This window comes from Carassius auratus, unplaced genomic scaffold (genome assembly GCF_003368295.1).
Source record: "Carassius auratus strain Wakin unplaced genomic scaffold, ASM336829v1 scaf_tig00214657, whole genome shotgun sequence".
Classification (NCBI taxonomy): Eukaryota; Metazoa; Chordata; class Actinopteri; order Cypriniformes; family Cyprinidae; genus Carassius; species Carassius auratus.
This window is the reverse complement of record NW_020527754.1, coordinates 654,858-676,592: the sequence shown is the minus strand read 5'-3', so window position 1 is coordinate 676,592 and position 21,735 is coordinate 654,858. Positions and strand designations below refer to the sequence as shown.

The 21,735-nt window shown below is 37.8% G+C and overlaps 2 protein-coding genes across 4 annotated transcripts in view; one reads left to right on the top strand and one right to left on the bottom strand.

Annotated features, from left to right (window-relative positions):
- LOC113092589 (kelch-like protein 29) overlaps nt 1-7,341 on the top strand; it is a 247,263-nt gene extending 239,922 nt beyond the window's left edge. For both annotated transcript variants that reach the window (XM_026258237.1, XM_026258238.1), the window contains 3 exons: nt 2,762-2,955; nt 6,221-6,365; nt 6,443-7,341. In XM_026258237.1, the coding sequence (XP_026114022.1) occupies nt 2,762-2,955; nt 6,221-6,365; nt 6,443-6,626 (523 nt within the window). In that variant the 3' untranslated portion in view covers nt 6,627-7,341. The remainder of the gene's footprint in view (nt 1-2,761; nt 2,956-6,220; nt 6,366-6,442) is intronic.
- Nucleotides 7,342-8,476: 1,135 nt separating this feature from the next.
- Nucleotides 8,477-21,735, bottom strand: part of LOC113092586 (ATPase family AAA domain-containing protein 2B-like) — a 77,580-nt gene continuing 64,321 nt past the window's right edge. For both annotated transcript variants that reach the window (XM_026258233.1, XM_026258234.1), the window contains exons 27-28: nt 16,287-16,415; nt 8,477-11,677 (exon numbers count right to left, since the gene is read on the bottom strand). In XM_026258233.1, the coding sequence (XP_026114018.1) occupies nt 11,633-11,677; nt 16,287-16,415 (174 nt within the window). In that variant the 3' untranslated portion in view covers nt 8,477-11,632. The remainder of the gene's footprint in view (nt 11,678-16,286; nt 16,416-21,735) is intronic.

Below are 21,735 nucleotides of genomic sequence, written 5' to 3'. Positions count from 1 at the left end.
AATTTGTGTAATATGCACAACTAAATGTTTTAATTATTTAGAATTATTTATGTTGTTAATGGTAAATTAGTAAACATAAAATATATATATATACAGTGGGGATCGAAAGTTTGGGCACCCCTTGCAGAATCTGTGAAAATACGAGTAATTTTCAAAAAATAAGAGAGATCATACTGAATGCATGTTATTTTTTATTTAGTACTGTCCTGAGTAAGATATTGTACATAAAATATTTTAACATTTATTTCACAAGACAAAAAAATGCTGAAATTATTAAAATAACCCCACTCAAAAGTTTGGGAACCCTTGGTTCTTAGTACTGTGTTCTGTCACCTGATGATCCTCGACTGTCTTTCTGTTTTGTGATGGTTGTGCATGAGTCCCTTGTTTGTTCTGAACAGTTAAACTGAGCAGCGTTCTTCAGAAAAATCCTTCAGCTCCTGCAGATTCTTCAGTTTTCCAACATCTTTGCATATTTGAACCCTTTCCAGCAGTGACTGTATGATTTTGAGATACACCTTATCACACTGAGGACATTTGAGAGACTCAAACACAACTATTTAAAAAGGTTCAAATGTTTGAATTGAAAATTACTCATATTTTCACAGATTCTGCAAGGGGTGCCCAAACTTTCGAGCCCCACTGTATATACTTTTGCTATTAAATATCAAAATGTCTCTGAAATATAATTTTATATAATTTTATATATATATATATATATATAAGTCTTAAAAGAGGATTTCGGCAAGTCCAACCCCAGACATCTTGACCTCCTAAACTAGAATTTAAAACAATAGGATATTATATATATATATATATATAATATCCTATTGTTTTAAATTCTAGTTTAGGAGGTCAAGATGTCTGGGGTTGGACTTGCCGAAATCCTCTTTTAAGACTTATAGAGAAATTTGATGTGTTTTAGACCAGCTACTTTTATGCGTAGTTAATTATGATTTATAAAACTCTTTCAAATGTTTCTTGTAGTTGTAATATGAAAAAAAAAAATAAAATAAAAAATAAATACATGGATTTGTGCAGCTAAAGCAAAAAAAATTAACATTTCCTATATTCATGGTGTCAAAGTTGATGTCAGGTTTATTATTTTTGCTATGAATTTGCTGGAAAGTAATGGAGTAAAAGAAACAATGGTGTAGACACATTTGCAGAAACTACAACAGTGAAATACACTGTAAATAAGGCTGATGGAATAAAGTGCAAAAATTAGTTTTTAGTGTCATAAACAGCAGAGACGACCATCTAAATCAAATGTGCGCTTAAATAGTAAAACGTATCAAAGGTAAACTCAGAGTCACTTGTCATTTACTTTTAGCATTTTTGCATTATTTGATGCTGCGGCGTTTCACTCGATTTGTGCGAGCTGTTGCTAATGTATTTGCAGCCCGAGGCTTCTCTTCCTGCCTGCTAGATTCCTTTTCTCATCCTCCTTATACCTCCACTAATGTTGCCTGCAGTGAATTGAAATTTACTCAAAGCTGTTCATCATACAGAAAATAACTGCAGTTAGCAATCAGTAACGTTTGCTTCATAGCTGTGTTCCGAGTCCTCATGTGTTTGATTCATTGCACAGTTAATCAATAGCTGCAAGAATCAAAACATTTACAGTGTACTCGCCGTTCACTCTTGACCTTTTCATTGAAGATGGCCCTGACAGGAGACAGATGAACTGGACTGACGCTGGTGGAGCTTCTCTCAGTCCTCATTGAGAGCTGTAGGAGCGACGGAGGCCTGAGCACTGATTCTGAGAACAGTGGCGCAGGATGAGCTCCAGCTGGATGTTACTGTGTTTCTGCAAGCGTATGGTTGCACGGCTCCGCTGGATCGTACATGAACATGCGTCACTCTTCAGCAGAAGAGCCGGGAGACATTTCTTTAGACACTTCATCACTGAGAGCTGAGGATGTGCTCCATTCCAAACTCAATTCAGAAGGATTTTTACATTTGAATTGAGGTCATCAAACATAATTACTTTTAAATCCGAATTGAAGTAGAATTCAAATTTGTTTATTTTGAACTAGAAATGCAGTTTTAATGTTGGCTTCAAAGCCTTGTTTGGAAAATTGTGAAACATTTCTAGATGTGATAGAAAACGTTTATATATTTTTTCATATTTAGTAGATTTTTAAATTTCTTGACAGATAATGTCTGAAATACCACCAATATTGTCTATGATGTAATATTGTTGCGATATCATTTTTATCATATTATTTATTACATTTTGAAATTTTGCTTATATTTATAAACATATTGATAGATATAGATGTTGGGAATGTCTATACAGCTTATTACCTTATATATTTCATTATTTTAAAAATTATATATGTATATGTGCCAGTATTACAGTATATGTATATAGAGAGAGAGAGAGAGAGAGAGAGACACACAGATTATTATTTTAATTTTTTTTTACTTCTGTGGACTATTTCCGAGAAAGCATTGCATTTAGAATTTCTTTTAATTGCAATCCAGCTCAAATTTCTTTTCATCTTCTTGTGAGATGTGGCCAATTCATAACTCCACACCCCTTGATTAAAGAGCGCTGAATATTGCACAACCCTGCTGATATCATGCTGGTTCAGTTACTAACTTGCATAAATAAAGTGTTGTTCTTACATGCATTTTTTTTGCATGTTTATTAGCACTGCATCATTTTAGAATGGACTGCGAGAAATGTCTGTTGCTGTTAGAGCGACACAAACAGCAGCAATGCTAATAAATGTCTCGCTTCGGTTTTCTTCAGGTACGACACTATCACCAATCAGTGGGAGACGGTCTCTCCGCTGCCCAAGCCTGTTCATTCGGCGGCTGCCACCGTGTGCGGCGGGAAGATCTACGTGTTCGGTGGTGTGAATGAAGCTGGACGCTCGGCTGGGGTTTTACAGTCTTACATCCCTCGGACCCACACCTGGAGCTTTATAGAGTCCCCCATGATCGGTAGGTACATCGTAAGAACTCCAGTTTATTAATGGAAAATGAAAATGGTTCATTTGTGCATCTAAATTTTCTTCCAAAGACCATTTAATAACACGTATTTGTCAACATGGCAATTGTGTGTATTTGTGGTCTGTCTTGGTGAAAAGCTTTTATGGGGTAGTTTGCTTTGCTCAGGGGCTCAATCATAGCTGAAAAACAGCAGGATTCATAAGGGAGATTGGGACTTAGCATTTTTACTTGCAGTAGGAGGTTTTCAGGCTTCAATTAGCTCAGTGATTGCTGTGCTAAGGCATCATAAAAGCCATTCCATAACTAAATAAATTTGGTAATTAAATTAAGTTGCATTGAGTACATATAACTAGATAAATATCTTCATTTGTCCAATCATGAGCCTTTCACATCACATCTTTAATTGCTGTGATGATTGTTCATATACTATCCATGGTATATTTCCATGTTCACGTTTGTGCTGAACACACAGAAAAACAAATAAATAATATCATAAAATAAAAAATATATTATATTGTATTTAATTATATTATGAAAATTATAATTATATAATTAAATTATGCTATGAAAATTTTTTAAACAGTAATGAACAATAATTTGAAAACATTTATTAATCTTGGTTCATAGTAATCTCAATTTCAAGTTTTATATATTTAAATATTATAACATTCAAATAATACAATTAATAATATGTCATTTGAAATATTTAAATATTTTTATTATAAATGTATCAATGAAAAGTGCAGTAAACAACTTTTTACGATATCTAATGTTAAACAGAAGTGAACAATAATTTTACAGCATTTATTTTTGTTCATGTTACTTTAGATACTAATGCATTTTTTACTTTAACATATGTAACTGTCTACACAAGGATAAAATCTGGTATGGTATTTGAACATGGCAGTGTTTGGTTCTTTCTCACTGATTGACAGGCCTGTAAGTCTTTATTTAGTTTTATTATTATTATTATTTTTACCCAGAATGAGATTCTACCATTGCATATTTCCCCTGCCGTATCTACAGAGGCCACAACCTTCCACCAAAGGCTTTTAACAGGTTCATTTCTTCAAGGTCCTTGTGTGATTCTGTTGTTTGAACACTACTGAGCAAACACTAGTTCAGCCAGTGCCAACAAGACAAGCTGTCAGTGCAGGTCGAGCAGGCAAAGTGCCACTGGAAGTGCATGAAGCCATGTGGACGGTGGGGAATTGATTGCAAACAATTGCTTGTACAAATTACACAAGATTGCAGGGTGTCTTTAGAGTACAGGCACATTAAAAAGTGATTCAGGGAGCCTCTGGGCAGTCTGATGAGTTATCACTGATCTGGCTCCCAGCAACTCAACGAGCGCTCACCGCTGGACTCAGTCAGCGTTCAGTCAGACCATGTCAAGCTGCCTCATCGACAAACATCCCTCAGTCTCCAAACTACAGTACGAAGGGTAGCCAGTGTTTATAAAACACGTTTAAAGCATGTCAATCAGCCAGGTGGTAAATTGAAAAGTCGGTCAGAGTGAAAAGGTGGTGAGATGGGTTTGACTGAAGTAGTCTCGCTTAAAACGCTTCGACTTGTTTACGGTGGACAGAAGGTTGTTGCCGGTGTTCTCACCCTATTTTCAGCTCACCTCTCTGGGAATGCTGCTATTCAAACAACTCCTTTCCCTTTCTTTCGTCTTTTAATAGCTTTTCTCTGCTGCATTTGAAAAATTGTGTGAGACGCCTCTGCAAATTGGTGGCATGAACTGTTGTTGTTTTGTTTGGCTCTCAGAAAGCTGAATCTCTCATGTCTCCATTGTGCCAGATACAGGTCCCCCATTTGATTGAAACCTTGAGACGTCTTGCCGATGGCGGGATTTTAGCATCAAAGCAGCAGACCGAGCTTTGGCATCACATTTGAGGCCCTCGAGTAGCGAGAGCGTGGACCAAACCCAACAATGAGCTCTGATGATAGCATCAGCGTTGGATTTGAAAACGAGACAACTAACAGATAAACACAGCATTGCATAGGGTGAGATTAGGACTTAACGGAGCTGATCCTATGACGTCGGCAAGATGCATGCGCTCATGATGCACACAAAGCACTCAGAGTGGCTGAATAAAGTGACTCGGCACAAAAGCAGGCGTTTTTGTGAGGGGAATAAAGATGTGTTCGAAGGGGGTGCCAAAACTATGCTCTTGTTACAGAAGATGATGCATCCCCCTTGGGTTATGCCGCTGATCAATTCAACAACGCTTGCTGTGACTGGAGTGCTATAAAAAGAGGGCGTTATCTGCACCGTCACTCAGAAGTCGAGTGGTGGGGGTTTTAATGAGAAGCACCTGGCAGTCACACCGCCGAGAGAGAGCCCATCTCACACTTTCTTTTTCAACCATTAAATCCAGCCGCTGTTTTACAGATCACTTCTGTGCACGGCTTCTCAAGTGTCAGTTGAAGGTGTGGAATAAAACAGAAAAAAAAAACTTGAACGCAGCCAAGTGAATTATTCATAGGTGTAATAAATTGGCCCAGCTGTAATCGTTTGGGAGACAATTTCTGTCAGAAAGCAAAGGCTGATAGCCTCTGTCTTGCATTCGGCTGGACGACCTTTTCTGTGTTCACGACGTGCGTTGGGCTGTCAGTCATTTGCCCGCTCATGAAAAGATATGATTATTTCGGTTTCTTGGCCATTTACCCCGTGTGAAAAAGGATCGAGTGAGTAAAAGCTGTCGGGCTGTGAAGGGTCTTTGGATATTACTGAGCTTATTTCCTTTGTATGGCATCATTAGAGGAAATGGCCGCCATATAGTATGTCTGTTTGCCGTTATTTGTCATTCTCCGCTTAATAACGTAAAGCATAAAGGATACAGGGACGTGGGAAATGGAATGTGGCAGAAAACAGGCCAGGAAAATCATAAATGCATTACAAATGGTGCTTCAAACCCGATTTCGGAAGATTGCAGACTGACGCAGTCGTATACAGTACTGTAGTACATAATCTACCTCATTAATTATCCCTTGTTCCACTGGAATCTTCAGAAAGAACATTGTGAATTTGTGCTGATAAGGATGTAGGCATCCCAGCAGCTACAGTATATGATTTACTCATAGCTCCAAAAAGCACCACACATCTTGCATGAAGCACAATGTGTAAGATAACGACAAAACAGTGCCTTCATTCCAAGGCAAAAATTAATCCGTGGCCAGAACATACATCAGAGAAATAACTTCTATCTGTTGTTCTCTTTCCTCCTGTGCTCCTTTCGGGCTTATGTAGATAACAAGTACGCTCCTGCTGTGAGCCTCAATGGTTTTATCTTCATCCTGGGAGGAGCCTACGCCCGAGCCACCACTATCTACGACCCAGACAAGGGCAACATCAAAGCCGGCCCCAACATGAATCACTCCAGGCAGTTCTGCAGGTTGGTCTAATGAACAGTAGATTGCGCTACACAATGAAATAAATGAAATTCCACATCTCTTGTTGTTCCTCCCCTAGTGCGGCGATCCTAGATGGCAAGATCTATGCAACGGGAGGGATCGTGAGCAGCGAGGGACCGGCGCTGGGCAACATGGAGACCTTCGATCCTTGCACGAACACATGGACGCTGCTGCAGAATCTACCTTGTCCACTTTTCAGACACGGATGCGTGGTTATAAAGAAGTACATTCAGAGTGGCTGATGATGCGCTCGACTCTGGACTTCTCTAATGTCACAAACTGGCCTAAACCAGCCCATCGAGCTCCAACCAGCTAACCTGGGTGGAACGCAGTTGGACCGTTGCGATTAAGATTTAGCAAGGGATCCTTAGGGTAGCTCCCCCTCAGGTGTTGTGCCATTGGAACTGTATTCTAGGTCAGCCAAATACCAATTCTTTTTTTTGGTTCTTCTTCCAATGTTTAAGTTGATGTTCTTCTCCCTCATGATGCTTTTTTGATAAGGTTCCCATCAAATCTCGTTTTTCATTGGTAGTCATGTCATGAGAATATGGGATGTGTGTCATGATCTGTTTCATCATTAAGGGACTTCCGCAAGAAGCCAAAGGACGACGATGCTAGTCATGTAGCCCTCCAGCGAGGGTCAGCGCTACAGATCCAGGATTAAACAAAGCCCCTCATGAACTCCAAAGCACAAAATACCAGAACCTGTGATGCCCAGAGGAGTTTCATTTCATTTTGTTCTGTGTAAATCATTCCACCTTTTCTTTGTGGGTTTTATCCTCGTGTTTTATTCCCATCCACGAGCCTGCAGCTGTGGCAGAATACAGATGGAGCAAGATGGAAGGAGAAACGTTGTATTATAGGGAACATATGTATATTTTAAAAACCAATGAAAATTGTGTATAAATGTTTTTAGAAAAAAAAAAAAAAAAAAATCAATGGATTGGACAATGTAAATCTGTACCCTATTGAAACAATTTACGTTATTAATGCTGAAATACATATCCAGAATTCTAAAGAAAAAGTTGACTCTTTATTTACATTTTACTCTTTTGCAAGACGTTCCCACAACTTATGAGCAAGTTGTCATTTATGGCTAACCTGTAAGGATTTTTACTTATCGTTACATTTACTTTTAAATTAAAAGTAAATGTCTATTTATTAAAGTTAGGTCTGTTTTCAATATTAAACACGCACACACAAAAAAAACTGATGCCAGTAAATATTTGTCGCAACTTTAATGGCAAAGCTGAATACTTATATTTGTTGACAAAGTTATTTATGAGTGAAAATTAGCTTTTTTTTTTTTGTTATTGGTTAATCTTACACTCATCCAGAACCATGTGTAACGGAGGCCAGCGAGTGGCCATTTAGCCTCCTTGTTAGTGCGTCCGCCTCCCATGCCGAAGACCCGGGTTCGAGCCCCGCTAGGTGCGTGTGCGAGGAGCGTCAGCGTGGACCCGGGTGAGAGGGGTTTCATTGGTTCCATGACCCTGATGGGAGTGAGATTTAGGGGGGTGAGTGTAACCGAGGATAGCGAGTGGTTCTGTGCAGGTAAACCTCACTCCCCGATCTCAAGAGACGCACTAGCGACTGATGCTAGTGGCTGTAGCCATTTAGCCTGCTTGTTAGTGCGTCCGCCTCCCATGCCGGAGACCCGGGTTCGAGCCCTGCTCGGAGCGAGTACGAGGAGCGTCAGAGAGGACCCGGGTGAGAGGGGTTACATTGGTGCCGTGACCCGGATGGGAGTGAGGTCTAGGGGGGTGAGCGTAATGTAGGCCAGCGAGTGGTGCTGTGCAGGTAAACCTCACTCCCCGATGTCAAGAGACGCACTAGCGACAGACGCTAGTGGCTGTAGCCATTTAGCCTCCTTGTTAGTGCGTCCACCTCCCATGCCGGAGACCCGGGTTTGAGCCCCGCTCGTCGCGAGTGCGAGGAGCGTCAGAGAGGACCCGGGAGAGAAGGGTTACACATGTGCTATATGCCATTTAAATTTTCCAATTTATGAATAGAGCACACTATCCCATGTGTGCCATAACCCTTATTACGACTCAAGACAGTACTCAGATTAATATTGAAACACTAGAACGACTTCAATTTGCACCTTTTATTCAAGTATAACACAGCAGTTTATTTCAGAAATTACAGTAAATATATCATTTCACAAAAGGACTGCAGGGAAGGACAGAACAGTGTGTGGTTTTGATTTGCTTTGCAAAATTTTTGCTTTGTAAAAATAAAAGGGACAGAATTCTGGTATTACTCAAAAATAAAATTCCCTCAACCCTAAATCCCTAAATCATTAAGGGACATAAATATACTGATCAAATGGGGATTAACTAAAACCATTGGTTACCAAAACCTAAATCTCCAACTCTGAGCACCAATTTGAGAAATTCATGGACTTATTACGCCAAACACAAATGAATTTAGTGGGTGGTACTTAATTACCTACCTAAAGCAAAATGCTATTGTTCTATGGACTTTCTAACCTTAGTCAAATAATCTGATTTAGATTCTGGTCAACTAAAGGAAATTAACTTTTAGCCAAAAACAGAACTACACATTGTAACATTTTTAATGCAGGAATTAAGAGTTAATTTTCTAAAAAAAATATTAGTGGTGCTTCTAAATTTGAAAATTTGTTATTTACTGACCACATTATATACGGTTTGATTCAAGGCCAATTACATTTTGCTATCAACTAAGTATGCAAAATAGGGTTTGTCTTGTGGACTGGCACTAACTCATTTTTTCCCAGATTAATTTATGAGAAGCACAAGTGGTCAGCATTACAGTAGTTTCTACAACACTACACCAGTCAAGCATGTTGATGGTACAACAGTTGACAGTGGGGACCCGAAAACGCAAATTAGCCACATGAATTTCCCCCTCATCCTCTACAATATTTAAAAATTTAAAAGCATCATAACCACCATTATCTCCACCCTCATGGAATAAATATTTATGTAGCAGAGACCTGAGACCAGTAAACCCCGTTTCTGAATGTCGTGCAACACCTGCTACAAAAATGTGCTACATTGTGTCTCAACACAAATTTCATGTAACAACTTTTCCAATTAGTCTTGGTTGAACAAAATGTTGAACATATGACAATGTTATTATAGTCTAATAAATATCAAATGGCAATAGCATGAAAGAAAATGCGTCCGTGAATTCAAAAACTGAAGCAAGCAGGCATTTCACAAACATGGCCAATAAAACGTAAATCATGGGATGCACATGTAGAAAAAATGAAATATACAGTAAATAACATTTCAGCGATAATACAATGCCATTTCTTTTCTAGGCTCAAACGCAGAACAACCTAAAAAATGAAATATAATGCTAAAATGTGAACAAATCAGAGGATTACTGCAGCAGCCACATGACACACTCATGTCGGAGAGGTGATCCAGTACCTTAGCTTGAATTTCTGAAGGGCGGAGTGATATTACAGAGGTCAACAAATACTGTTTGTCAGTAAACAGGTCATTACTTTTGTCTCTTCGCATGAAAACAACTTGCTGAGGTAGCTGTGGTTCTGTCTCTCACATGCACTGCAGTAGCCCAAAGCTAACAGCTAACTCCGATTTTTTTCCCTTTCTTTTGCATATGTCTTAAGTGTCATTTTCCTTTTTTCCCCTGTTTTTTTTACAGCACCGAATCCTAGACAAGGTCACGAGGACTCTTGAACTTGGATCAACGTTCTTCATAAAACGATGAAAGCTGAGAATTAGGAAAGTTTGAAATCAAAATAGATGGAAATGAAGTTATAAATGCGACAGATTATATTAGACAGCACAAAACAATGGAAAGGTCACACAGATTTTTTTTTTTTTAAATGCAGTAATGCTTTATGTTAAAAAATTCAGCACTGCCTAGACTGCCATTTTAACTTCAATCCTTGCATACCAAAAGATCACTGTTATTATTACTCCAATATGTGATGTTACGATACAAATGGATGGCAAATGAAAGCCACAATGTATGACAGAGCAACCAGCCTGATCTCACAGCAATTTGTATGTATTTTACGAGATGCACAATTCGTATAAATTTGTACGAATGACCTACACCTAACCCCGCCCCTAAACCTACCCGTCACTGGGGTCTAGATAAAACGTACAAAATCACCTCGTAAAATACGTACGAATTGGTCATGAGATAGCGTTGGAGCAACGTGACTCACAAACCATGGAGATTGGCAAACAATTACCTACAGCATACGCCACATTTTTATTGGTTTGTATCCCTGTGGCATGTCCATAAACATTGATAGTCAATATTCAGCTATGTTTTTTTTTTTTTTTTTTTTTTCAAAGTTTAAGGCACATGGCTAGGCAGTGCAATCTCCAGATATCTGCTTATAAATCCAGTTAAACCAGAAAAAAGCCCATTAACTATTTCGGGGGGGGGGGGGTTGGAGTTATGCAATGGGTTTATAATAATACCATTCCTCTACTAAAGATATATTTTAATCAAAATCTTTCAGATTATTTTTGTTGCTTTCTACAAATAAGTAAAGTCTGAATAAGAATAAGTCTCATTTTTCACAAGGAAAAGTTGGTTTACAATACAGAATCCTTGGAAATCTTACAATTAACATCCAGTAGAAAACAACTAGACATCCCTACAAAGGTTTTTTTTTTCTTTTCAGCAAGAGTATATCTATGTGGCTAAAAATTGTTGATGACATCAATGGGTTGAAGGGTGGGGGATGTAGTTTATTTCCACAGTAAACGACCAGCTGTCATCACACCATACGTATACAGTTTGCCACTGCTGGTGAGTATCTGTGTTTATGTGTTTGCTTCCAGTAGATGGAGGCTGAGGTTGCTTTGTGATATCACAATCTTTTATAATGTACTGTTTGTTTGTGTTTTGTTTGCTAATGAGAACAAGGAGCAGCAGACGACAAAAAAAAAAACAAAAAAAAAAACCAATAGCACCCAATAGCACCAAGAACAATCAATTGGCATGAAAGCAAGTACAAAAAAAGAATACAATTAAAAAGGAGACCTCCAGGAGTTTTTGTGTTTGGTTCTGTAGACTGGTTCTGTTTCAGGTACCTGAGATGATAGCACCAAGGTCGCCTCTGTAAGTCTTTGTTTCTAATGTCTGCACCTTCCTGCTGTTATTTGAGACCGAGATGTCCAGACCTACTCTGCGTTAAGGACTTGGCTCAGAATGCCGGCCTCTCCCTGTTGTATCAAAATCTCCGATCACGTTTCTCTCTGAAAGCCCTCTATTCATCACAGGAATGTTTCGAAATGTTCAACTTCTCCATCGCCTGCAAATCAAAAAGACAGAAAACAGCATTGTTAACTGCATATTTTGTTAAATGTCCACATTTAATCCCAATCAAACATTCTGTCTTTATATACAGTTTTATTGGATGTGTTTTGCAGATGTAACCCAGAAGAACTTCAAACAAAGCTTTTAAAAAGGCTATTATTTGGATAAGATTGGATTTTCATAGTAAATGTCAAAATCTTACATTTTCTATACTCTACAGTTAAAGGGTAACTAAACCCCTGGTCAGAGCCTGACTCCACCCACTGGCAATATTTGAAAAATGCTGAAAAGTGGGCAGAGCACAGCGGAGATAGAGGAGATGAACCGATGGCGGGGCTGAGTGCATGGGGCGTGAACCTGAGACCCGCAGTGACGGATTGATTGACAGCTGCTGTCAGAGTCGCTAAAATGGAGAGTGACTGTAATGACACAATTAGCTTTGCAACTGAGCGTTCATTTGAAATACAGGACTTCACCTGAAGTGGAGGATGTCGAGGTGTCTGTGTCCTGCGCTAGATCAATTCGAGCCGCTGGCTCAAACTATGGTCTTAACTCCCAAACCGCGACGCTTTTCACCTCGAGCTGTGTGGAGAAGCCCATTTCCACCTCCATTGCGTTGGAGAAGCAATCCTGCGTAAAATGCAGTTTGCACACTCCAGCTCTAGGCGGGAACTCGCAGTCTTCCAGGCCAAGTGCATGCAACCACTGGCGCCTAATTTTAAAGTCTGCTGGGAAACTAGCAGTCCAGCAGTGCTGTCGCAACCAGCAACACTAAACCTATGTACCATCCTGACCACTGTACTAAATACAGACAAATCTATGCTAACTTGAAGCTATCCTAACTGATGCAATACTATGCTACTAACTAACTATGCTTCTAACAATACTAACGTTACACTAACAACTATGCTAATTAACTACATAGGCTACACAAAATAATCTAAATAACTATATAAATGCTATGCTAAATAGATGCTATAATAGTCTATCCTGGTCATTTTCAATACTCGCAATTCCAGCTCCTGACTCACTACGGTGATTTCGACGAAACAAGATGGTTTTATACTGCTAAGGGCGTGGTAGCTCGTACAAAGGGGCGTGGTGAGCTGGAAACTGCTTACATCATGCTGGAAACATTCTTACAGATCATTAACTAAAAAAAGTTGGTTTAGGGTTTAGTTACTCTTTAAAAAGTTTGTGGCCAGAAAGATTTTGTAATGTTTTTGAAAAGTCTCTTATGATCACCAAGGCTGCACTTTATATTTTTGTGGAAACCCCAATACAGTTTATATATATAAAATATAGAAAGCTTAAAAGAACAGCATTTATTTGAAATGTGTCCTTACTGAATAAGTATACGCAAAATGCGATATTCGCAGTTATGTCGTTTTCTCCCTTTTTTTCCAAACCGCAACAAATGCCAGTCTCCCTTTTTTGCAGAATGCAATATATCCGCTCAACCAATCAGAGCACACCATTCCATTCACTGTAAACTGTAACAACCAATCACAGTGCACCATTTCATGCACTTAATGGCGGTGCTCTGAATACACCCAGCATCCTAATTTCCTGATCTACTTTGTGATCAACAAACAAGGGCTGTACGATAAAACGCATGTGATTGTCATGCGCATCATGATGGTTGTTATTAATATCCGTAACTCTCAATCACATTCTTTCAGATGGAAATGATTCAGATGCATATAATACAGAGAGCCATAGATCACTGACAAGCAACGCTTTATGATGAATCGCATTCAATTATGAACGTGATATTGTGTAGCTTGTCAGTGTTAGTGTTTTTATCAATGATATTCATGTTTTTGTTAATAGAGCACATAGAAGTAGTCCACTAAATGAATGTACCATGGCAAAGATCAATGCACTTTTGGAAGTTGAATGTAATGGAAATGTCATTTAGAAATTTCTGTGGTCTAATGTGTTGTTAATGTTCTTGTTCTTGATGAAATTTTATTTTATTGCTCTAATTAATTTATAGCATTAACAAGATGACCCGCTGAATTCATTTTGGAAGCGATGACTGATGAATGTACTTTTAGTCCAGTGCCTGTATAAGATTAGTATTGACCAATTTAGAGGCTGTCATGTGTGGATCAACTTACCATTTGTGTATTTTCATCAGTTTCAATGTGAAAATTTATTTTCATATTGATTCAATGGATTTATTGCTTTTTGCGAAAAAAAGGTGTGATGGATTTATCGCATTTTGTGGAATTTTTTTTACAATTTAAAAAAAAAAAAAATTCAAAATCAAAACCTGGATTTAAATGTTTTATGTTATTATAACCTAAAGTTGCTATGTGAAAGTTTGAAACAGAAATAGTGGTATTCGTCATATATATATACACACACACATACACACTTTTTTTTCTGCTGCATGGCAAGATTTGTATCATCTTGCTATCAAGATGCCAGCAGTAAAATCATGATTAATTCAACCATCATGGCAGAAAGTTATTTCATGTACAAAGGGACTAAATCAAAGGTGATCAGCTATCAGAGTTTGGTTTGGAAAGGAGTTTCTGGTCTATTTTTATACCATGTCCTAATAATGTGACATGTTTCCAACATAAAATAATTTTTCTTCCACAGTGACAAAATCCCAAAATAATCGGTATTTTAAAGCACAGTTCACCCCAAAATGTACAGTGTGTCATGTATTCACCCTCATGTTTTTCTTTTAATTGTATGACTTTTTTCTTCTATCAAACACAAAGGGAGATATTTAGCAGAGTCCGAGCTGCTCTCTTCCACAAAATAAAGGGAATGGTGACCAAGAGTTGCTTAGGACAAAAAAAAAAGCACCATAAATGTACACCATATGTTTATATAAAGCTAGCTTGGTGTTGATATAATTCATTAAAAATTAAACATTGTTTGACAGCTGTAGAATCCTTTATTGTATGAAAAAGTATGTATTTCAAGAAAAACAAACCAGTTTTGATCGATATTAGGGTGAGTGAATAATGACAGAATTAGTTTTTGGGTTGAACTATCCGTTTAAACCGCTATATAAAGCAGAATTCTAAACCAATGAGATTCCACTGTGGGCGGAGCTACCCAGTGTAACAAGACCAAAACAGCAACCATGTAATCGACTTTGACACACTGCATCTAGTAAGGACTCTGGACTTTTTATTTGCCATTGTAATTCTTTTTCAGGTCAAAGTGCAGCTAACAATTAAACTCTTATGGCACAGGGCATTGTGAACAATTAACAAAATCATGTCCAATTTCCACTATCCTCTGTGGATCTCCACCTCCTGTCCACCGGCTGCAAAAGATCCAACGATCTGATGGAGACAACGAATTAAAATCTAAACACATACAGCTTTTCCAGATGGCCTGGATTGCGAATCATACTGGAATTAATAAATACGACTCCATTAGGGTTCTCTCAAAGAGGAACTGGTACACAACATGCAAATTAGCCTTCAGTCGCGCCGGCCGTAATTCCTTGGAGCAACTCTAATCTGTTTCTGCTGGGCAGCTACCATTACTATTGTATTTGAGAACAGCGCACATAATTTCCCATGAGGCCGTGTGAGAGCTCTCCGCCATCGGTGCACCGGCATAATTTAAACACACAGCAGCTGTTCAGTGTGTCGTGTTCAGTCACTGTGTATCCATCTCCTCTGAGCTGCTGTCACACACACATGACACATGACTGAACTGAACATTACGAGTCATTAGTCAGTATGGAGCTACTAGTTAATAATGGGCTCATTTTAATTCAAGATTCTACTCGCTCAGCAAATATTATAACAAATAATTGGAAAAAGAAACAGAAGTACTAAAACATTTTTAAGTATATTTATAGTCTAATTCAGAGTTTATAACTGGTTTTACTTCAGTTTAGAATAAGATGACATATATAATAAGATAAGATTCAACAAAAATGCACAAAATTAAGCATTCTAACAATATATACAAATGTATGTATGCATGTATGTGTATGCATTTTTAAGTATAACATCAGCATATAAACTGAAATAAAACTAAATAAAATATGGTCTGGGCTTGTATCTCAAATCAAATAAAACAGATGTATTTTTAAGTTTAAAAAAAGAAAATTCCCATAAATTCAAACATATAGAAATATTTGTGTGTTTAACATTAGCACACAAAATAAAATTTAATGTGATATAGGCTTGTATATCAAATCAAATAATGGTAATGAATTATTATCTAGTGAAAGTGGTTTGCCTGCTAACATGTGGTACAATTACCATACAAACTGTCTCTTAAATATGTGTATGTACAATCTATTTCCTTCTGTGGGTATATCGCTTGCCAGCACCCATGAAACAAGACATGGAAATTGATAAAACTGTGAAAGAAAATAGAACCCTTTATATATATATGTGTGTGTGTGTGTGTGTGTGTGTGTATTTTATTCACATCTTTATTTTGTATTATCTGTGTGGTGGTGTTGTCTCTGTTTACTGGAAGCTGCTGTCACCAAAACAAATTCCTTGTATGTGCAAACAAACTTGGCAATAAAGCTCTTTCTGACAACTTCTGACTTGTACATCATATTGATCTGTGTTTCTGTGTGTGTGTGTGTGTGTGTGTGTCTCAACCTCTATCAGACAGGTCTTGTCGTAGTCTCTGCGGTGCTGGTAAATACACTGGCTGAGCACTGAGTAAAGCCTCTCCAGATGATCCACACTAAAGCCGTCGCTATTCACAACCACCTTCTCCAACAGAGCCTGAAAGACAGGAAAATTAAACATGAGTAGACTAAATTAATTGTCTCAAAAAATTAATTTCTGTCATCATTAGCTCTTTTCCATGCAATTTCAATTAACACGGAGTGAAAAAAAAAAAGAATTCAACATGACAGTTTATATGGCTTATTTCAAGTCATCTGAAGTCATACGACGGCTTTGTGTGAAGAAAGGACTCAAATGAGTTCATAAGAGAAGTTCATGGAAGAATCATTTGAATATTTTCAATGAATCATTTGATTAGGTTCATAAAACCAGTGATTCATTTGAAATGGACTGATTTGGTTCTTCAGTTCAACTCACTGATTCCACCCCGTCGCAGCAGTTAACAATTATCAGTGGAAAACAACTTAATTTTGAATCAGTTTATACACAAAGATTCAGAAGATAGTGCTTTTGTGTCTGTAACTGCATGGAAAACCTAATCAAGTCTTTAGTATGTCACCTGTTGTGCTCTATGAGTTTGGAATGACATGAGGATAAGAAAATAATTACATTTTTGGATGAACCACTGCTTACAAAGAAAGCATACTGTTCAAAAGTGTGGTTAGATTTGAAACACACTGCTAAATTTGCCAATGTAGAAGCAATATCCTTAGCTCATTGTTTGTTAATGGCAGGAGTAATGGCACTCACATAATGGGTCTACTTTTTTTTTTTGGAGGGAAAAGCACTTACACTAGAAATGAGTCATTTTCTTTCAAGTAAGATCTGGCTCTAAAGGAGGCATTTGGAAGTGAGGTAATGAATGAATCACATATAATCCTCAAATTACACGCGCATCAAGCATTTTAGTAAGGTACGTGCTGACATACGAGCAGCACAGTCGGTCTCTCGTTCTGATTTTCGTGGGGAAGTTTGACCTGCACCTGCTAATAAATAACATTCCAGCCAAGCACTAAAGCCGCTGATGAATGTGTGTCCCGCAGTTTGCTGCGCTGCTCGAAAATGACTGTGGTGTTTGGAACAGTCTTGAAGAGGCTTAATTTGAAGTTTAATGACATTGTTTTAGTTTCCAGAGAACGCGCTACAAACATGCAGTGAAGGAAATGGAGGCTGACAGCTAACGCAGTGTGAAGGAAACCTCACAGGTGCCAAATCCTGCTCATCACAGCCACAAATCAACCTTCTACAATCATTTTAATTATTTCCAGACCCTCTAGGTGTGAATGGATAACGCACACAAAAAAAATATTTTTGGTTTTCCACAGTTTCTGACCAACAAATCAGTTTGTGATTACTGGAAAATACTACGCACTCAACTTTCAGGACCTTAATGGATAGAAAAGGATTCATGGAAATGTTTGAGATAACAGTAACACTGCTCTACAGGCAATTACCAGAGAAATGGAAAGCATTCAGAACAGAAAATGTACAGTGTTAAATGAGACACATGAGAACTGCATGCATGCGCGTGCACACACACACAAAGTGGAAAAATAAATGAACATTAAGCGATAGGGTAACCTCTAGAAGACAGTTTGACCAGACAGACACCTGCAAACGAAACGACAGTGACAACATTGAACTCCCAACACGTTCGCCCAGGAAGGGAGGTCAGCCATCTTCAAAAGCAATTAAGATCACGACTACAGCTAATTAAGGCACATCATAATTAACTTCCATTTCATGCACAGCTCCAGAATGCGAGTATTTACTGTTTGCACTCGGTTTAATTAAAACGCCTCAGACTTCACAGTGGCCTTTCAATTGACATGTTCATCACAACCATCCTCCGGCCAATCGTGAGCTCATCAAATCTCGCTGAGACAAGTCATTACTTGGACTGCACCGGCCTGAGTCAACATAAACAGTGCTGCTTTCTGATAAGGTTGGACCCAGAAAGGAGTGTGCCCAGATTACTAATGGACGGCAGTAATTGCGGACTCAGGTTTGGTTTGGGGGAGAAATTTAATGAGAAAAGACATCTCCTGTGGACAGGTTTGAAATTGTATCTTTGCAACAAGATGACAGCCCTTGAACCAATGAAAACAACCAAATGTGTTCATTAAAAACCACTGGAGGACACTGAAGGTAAATATCATTATACTGAAGAGCACAACAATGGAAAACGACCCCATTCCTCAGAAAGCACTGAAGTTTGTAGTATACAGATGCTATTAGTGACTTTATTCGTTAGATAATCATGTATAACTGGCTGAAATAGACATAAGTGTCTGTTCAAAACTCTATTGAAAACTTTTAAAATGGAGAAAATAGTGTAGAATAAATGTTCATGCAATTATGCCCTCTATAATAATTTACATTATTTTTTATTTTCACCATGAGATTAAAGGCGTCATATGATGTGATTTCAATTTTTTCTTTCTCTTTGGAGCGCTACAAGCTCTTGGTGCATAAAGAAGATCTGTAAAACTGCAAAGACTAAAGTCAACCACACGCACCTAAAACGGCTCATTCTAACACACCCCCACGTCACGATGTGGGAAGGTTTGCATAACTCTGCCCAAATGTTCACACAAAGAAAGGCGGCATAACTTTTATTCTCGTTGTTCCTGCCGCCATGTTGTGGAGATACTGTGTGTTTTGTTGTGGAAGCGAAACTACTTTGGCCTTCTAAAAGAGGACACAACTAGAAATCAGTGGTTAAGTTGTATTTACAACACCGTTCCACAACTATTCAAACCATATATTCAGATGTGTGCAGCACATTTTACAGAGGACGAGGACCGTTTCCTGAACCACTAACCTACAATGCACTGTTTCTATAAAGTGGGGCAGTTTCAACTTTGTAAGGACAGTGTGGCGCTTCTGACTCACAGCCTCTAGGCATTTTTTCATATTTGAAGGATTTGTCACTGATGATTCAAACGTGAGTTTTGAGCAGTGTAGAGTAGCAAATGTTGTTTGCCGTTTCTCTGACTACAAATGCAGACATGGTTTTATGTTTACACGGCGTGATACGCAACGGAACGTGTAAAAAGACAGTATAAGTCATTATAATCAGTAATTATGTCCCCACTGGATGTAACAAATGCCACATTATGTTAAGGGTGTAACATTTCCATCACAAGTTTGAGATATTCAGCCAATTACAACGCACTGGATAGTTGGCCAATAAGCGCACACCTTGCTTTTCAGAACGATGAAGTTTGTAAAAATTGACGTGTTTCAGAAAGGCGGAGCATAGAGGAGCAACAATAATGTACATTATATGGAAAATGTGTTTTTTGAACCTTAAACCACAAACACATAGCATTACATCAAAATACAATAATATTTCTGATTATATTTCTATGCTATATATAAAATGTATTTTTACATTAAAAAAAAAATTATTTTGAACTTACTGTTGATTTTTTACATTTATTGCCATAGGAATTATTCATTACTTATATATTTGTTAATTGTTTTGATTAAAAACTCTTATAAACAGTCTTAAAGTAATATAACATGTTATGAATGGCAGGAGAGAAAATGCTCAATTATTAGCACACTTCACTAACGTGTCAATTACTGCGATTAGGTGTGGAGCCTTGCTGTTTCTCTGGGTCACTGCTTCATCTCAGTGTCACTGACTGTGGGAGAACGGTCATGGATGGCAGATTCCCTCCATCAACCCTGAATAGAACGGTAATCCTAGCTTTAAAAGACTTGTTTAACAGTCAATTTGACTTTGACTAGAAGACTCGTTTGGTAATAACATGACCAGCCCAGACATCAATCCCACAGATGGAGTGATACGGAGAACAAGCCGGTTAAATAACGGAAAGATTTACATTTTCACAGTTACAAACAAAAAAGTTAAAGCCCAAAAAACCTTTTATTCTATAAAGTTTAAGAAAATTTCAGGTTCCCATACAAACAAATAACACCCAGAGATTTGTATTTAAAATAAAAATATAACAGTAACTGCTGGATGAAGCATTGCTTCACCAACCTACACAGATACACAAATGTCAGAGGGTTATAAATATTTTGCAATGTAAAAAAGCAAAACTAGAAAGCAAACCATTAGTCTGCTTGAGGAAGGTCAAGACTGACATATGTTACAGCACATATTGATTTTCTCTGGACTTCTTTGCTTAAAAAACAAAAGGCTGAAATGTTATGCCACAAACAAAAAATAGTTTACTTTTATATAATAATAAAATACGTAATGGCCGTTTTATGATCACTGAACACAATGCTTTTAAACCTGATGTTATTCATATAAATTATTAAGTTATTTTATACACACACACACACAATTTTTAATTTCAAATCTAATTTACCTGAATAACGTCAGATACTGTAGTATTCTTATAACTGAGGGCTATAATAAGTTATGTTAAATAATAAAACATTTTAAATAATTTAGTCCAATTTTCTGAGCTAGATTCAGATTTCACGAGCTAGATTTAGAAGGGCTGTGTTTAAGCTAGAAATGTTCCGAGAAAGAAGCGCACATGCCGGTTTTCAATTTTAATACAAATCTCTCATGTGCACCAGCTGCAGAACATGTACAATACACTCTATTAAGACAAACCGAAAGCTGAAGGGGTCAAGTTAGAGAAGTGGAAGAAGTGATGCCACTGCTGTGGAAGATCCACAGGATGAACTGTGCAAAATTAAACCTTTGAGATCAATTTGAGACATAAGGATGTATTGTGCTGCACTGGGTGATATTACTATCTCACAGCAATGGAAAAGATTTTTCTTTTATTCCTAAAGAAAAGCAGACTTTAGAGCACAGATATTAAAAGAATAGTTCACCCAGAAATGAAAAGCACAAAAAAAGAGAAATGTTTATGTTTCTCTTCAAGTCTGAGCTTCATATTCCCACTGATATCATAGTGTACAAGCCATTTAAGTCAGACGTTCAAATCATACTTCACAAAAAAACACAAGCAAAGTGCAGCAAACTGTTCCATTTTTTTGGACCATTCAGTCATATTTGAGGCTTTACAGGGTTAAGAGACTGTGCTGCTCAAGTCTTTGCATCATCAACACATCGTTTGAGCTACTGACATTATGTTCGATGTAAAATCAATCACCTCTGGTCTTAATCTGACACACCAACCTAGCCTAGTATTAGCTACTAAAAAAGAAAGAAAAGTTTAAAACACACAGACTTCAGGTTTGAACTGCCGAATATAATCATGTCTTTTACACAGTCTGATGTGCGGTTCAAAATGTCAAATCTCTAACTCTTGTTCTAAAACAAAGGTTTAAGTTCGGTCAATCAGAAACAATTGCATGCTTGCTTCTCGTGTTGTCATTTCCAGTGACAGTAGCAGTAAAGCAAAGATACTGTCCAACTGGTGTCACATTTTCATGTGGTTTCTTTGTAATGCTCGTG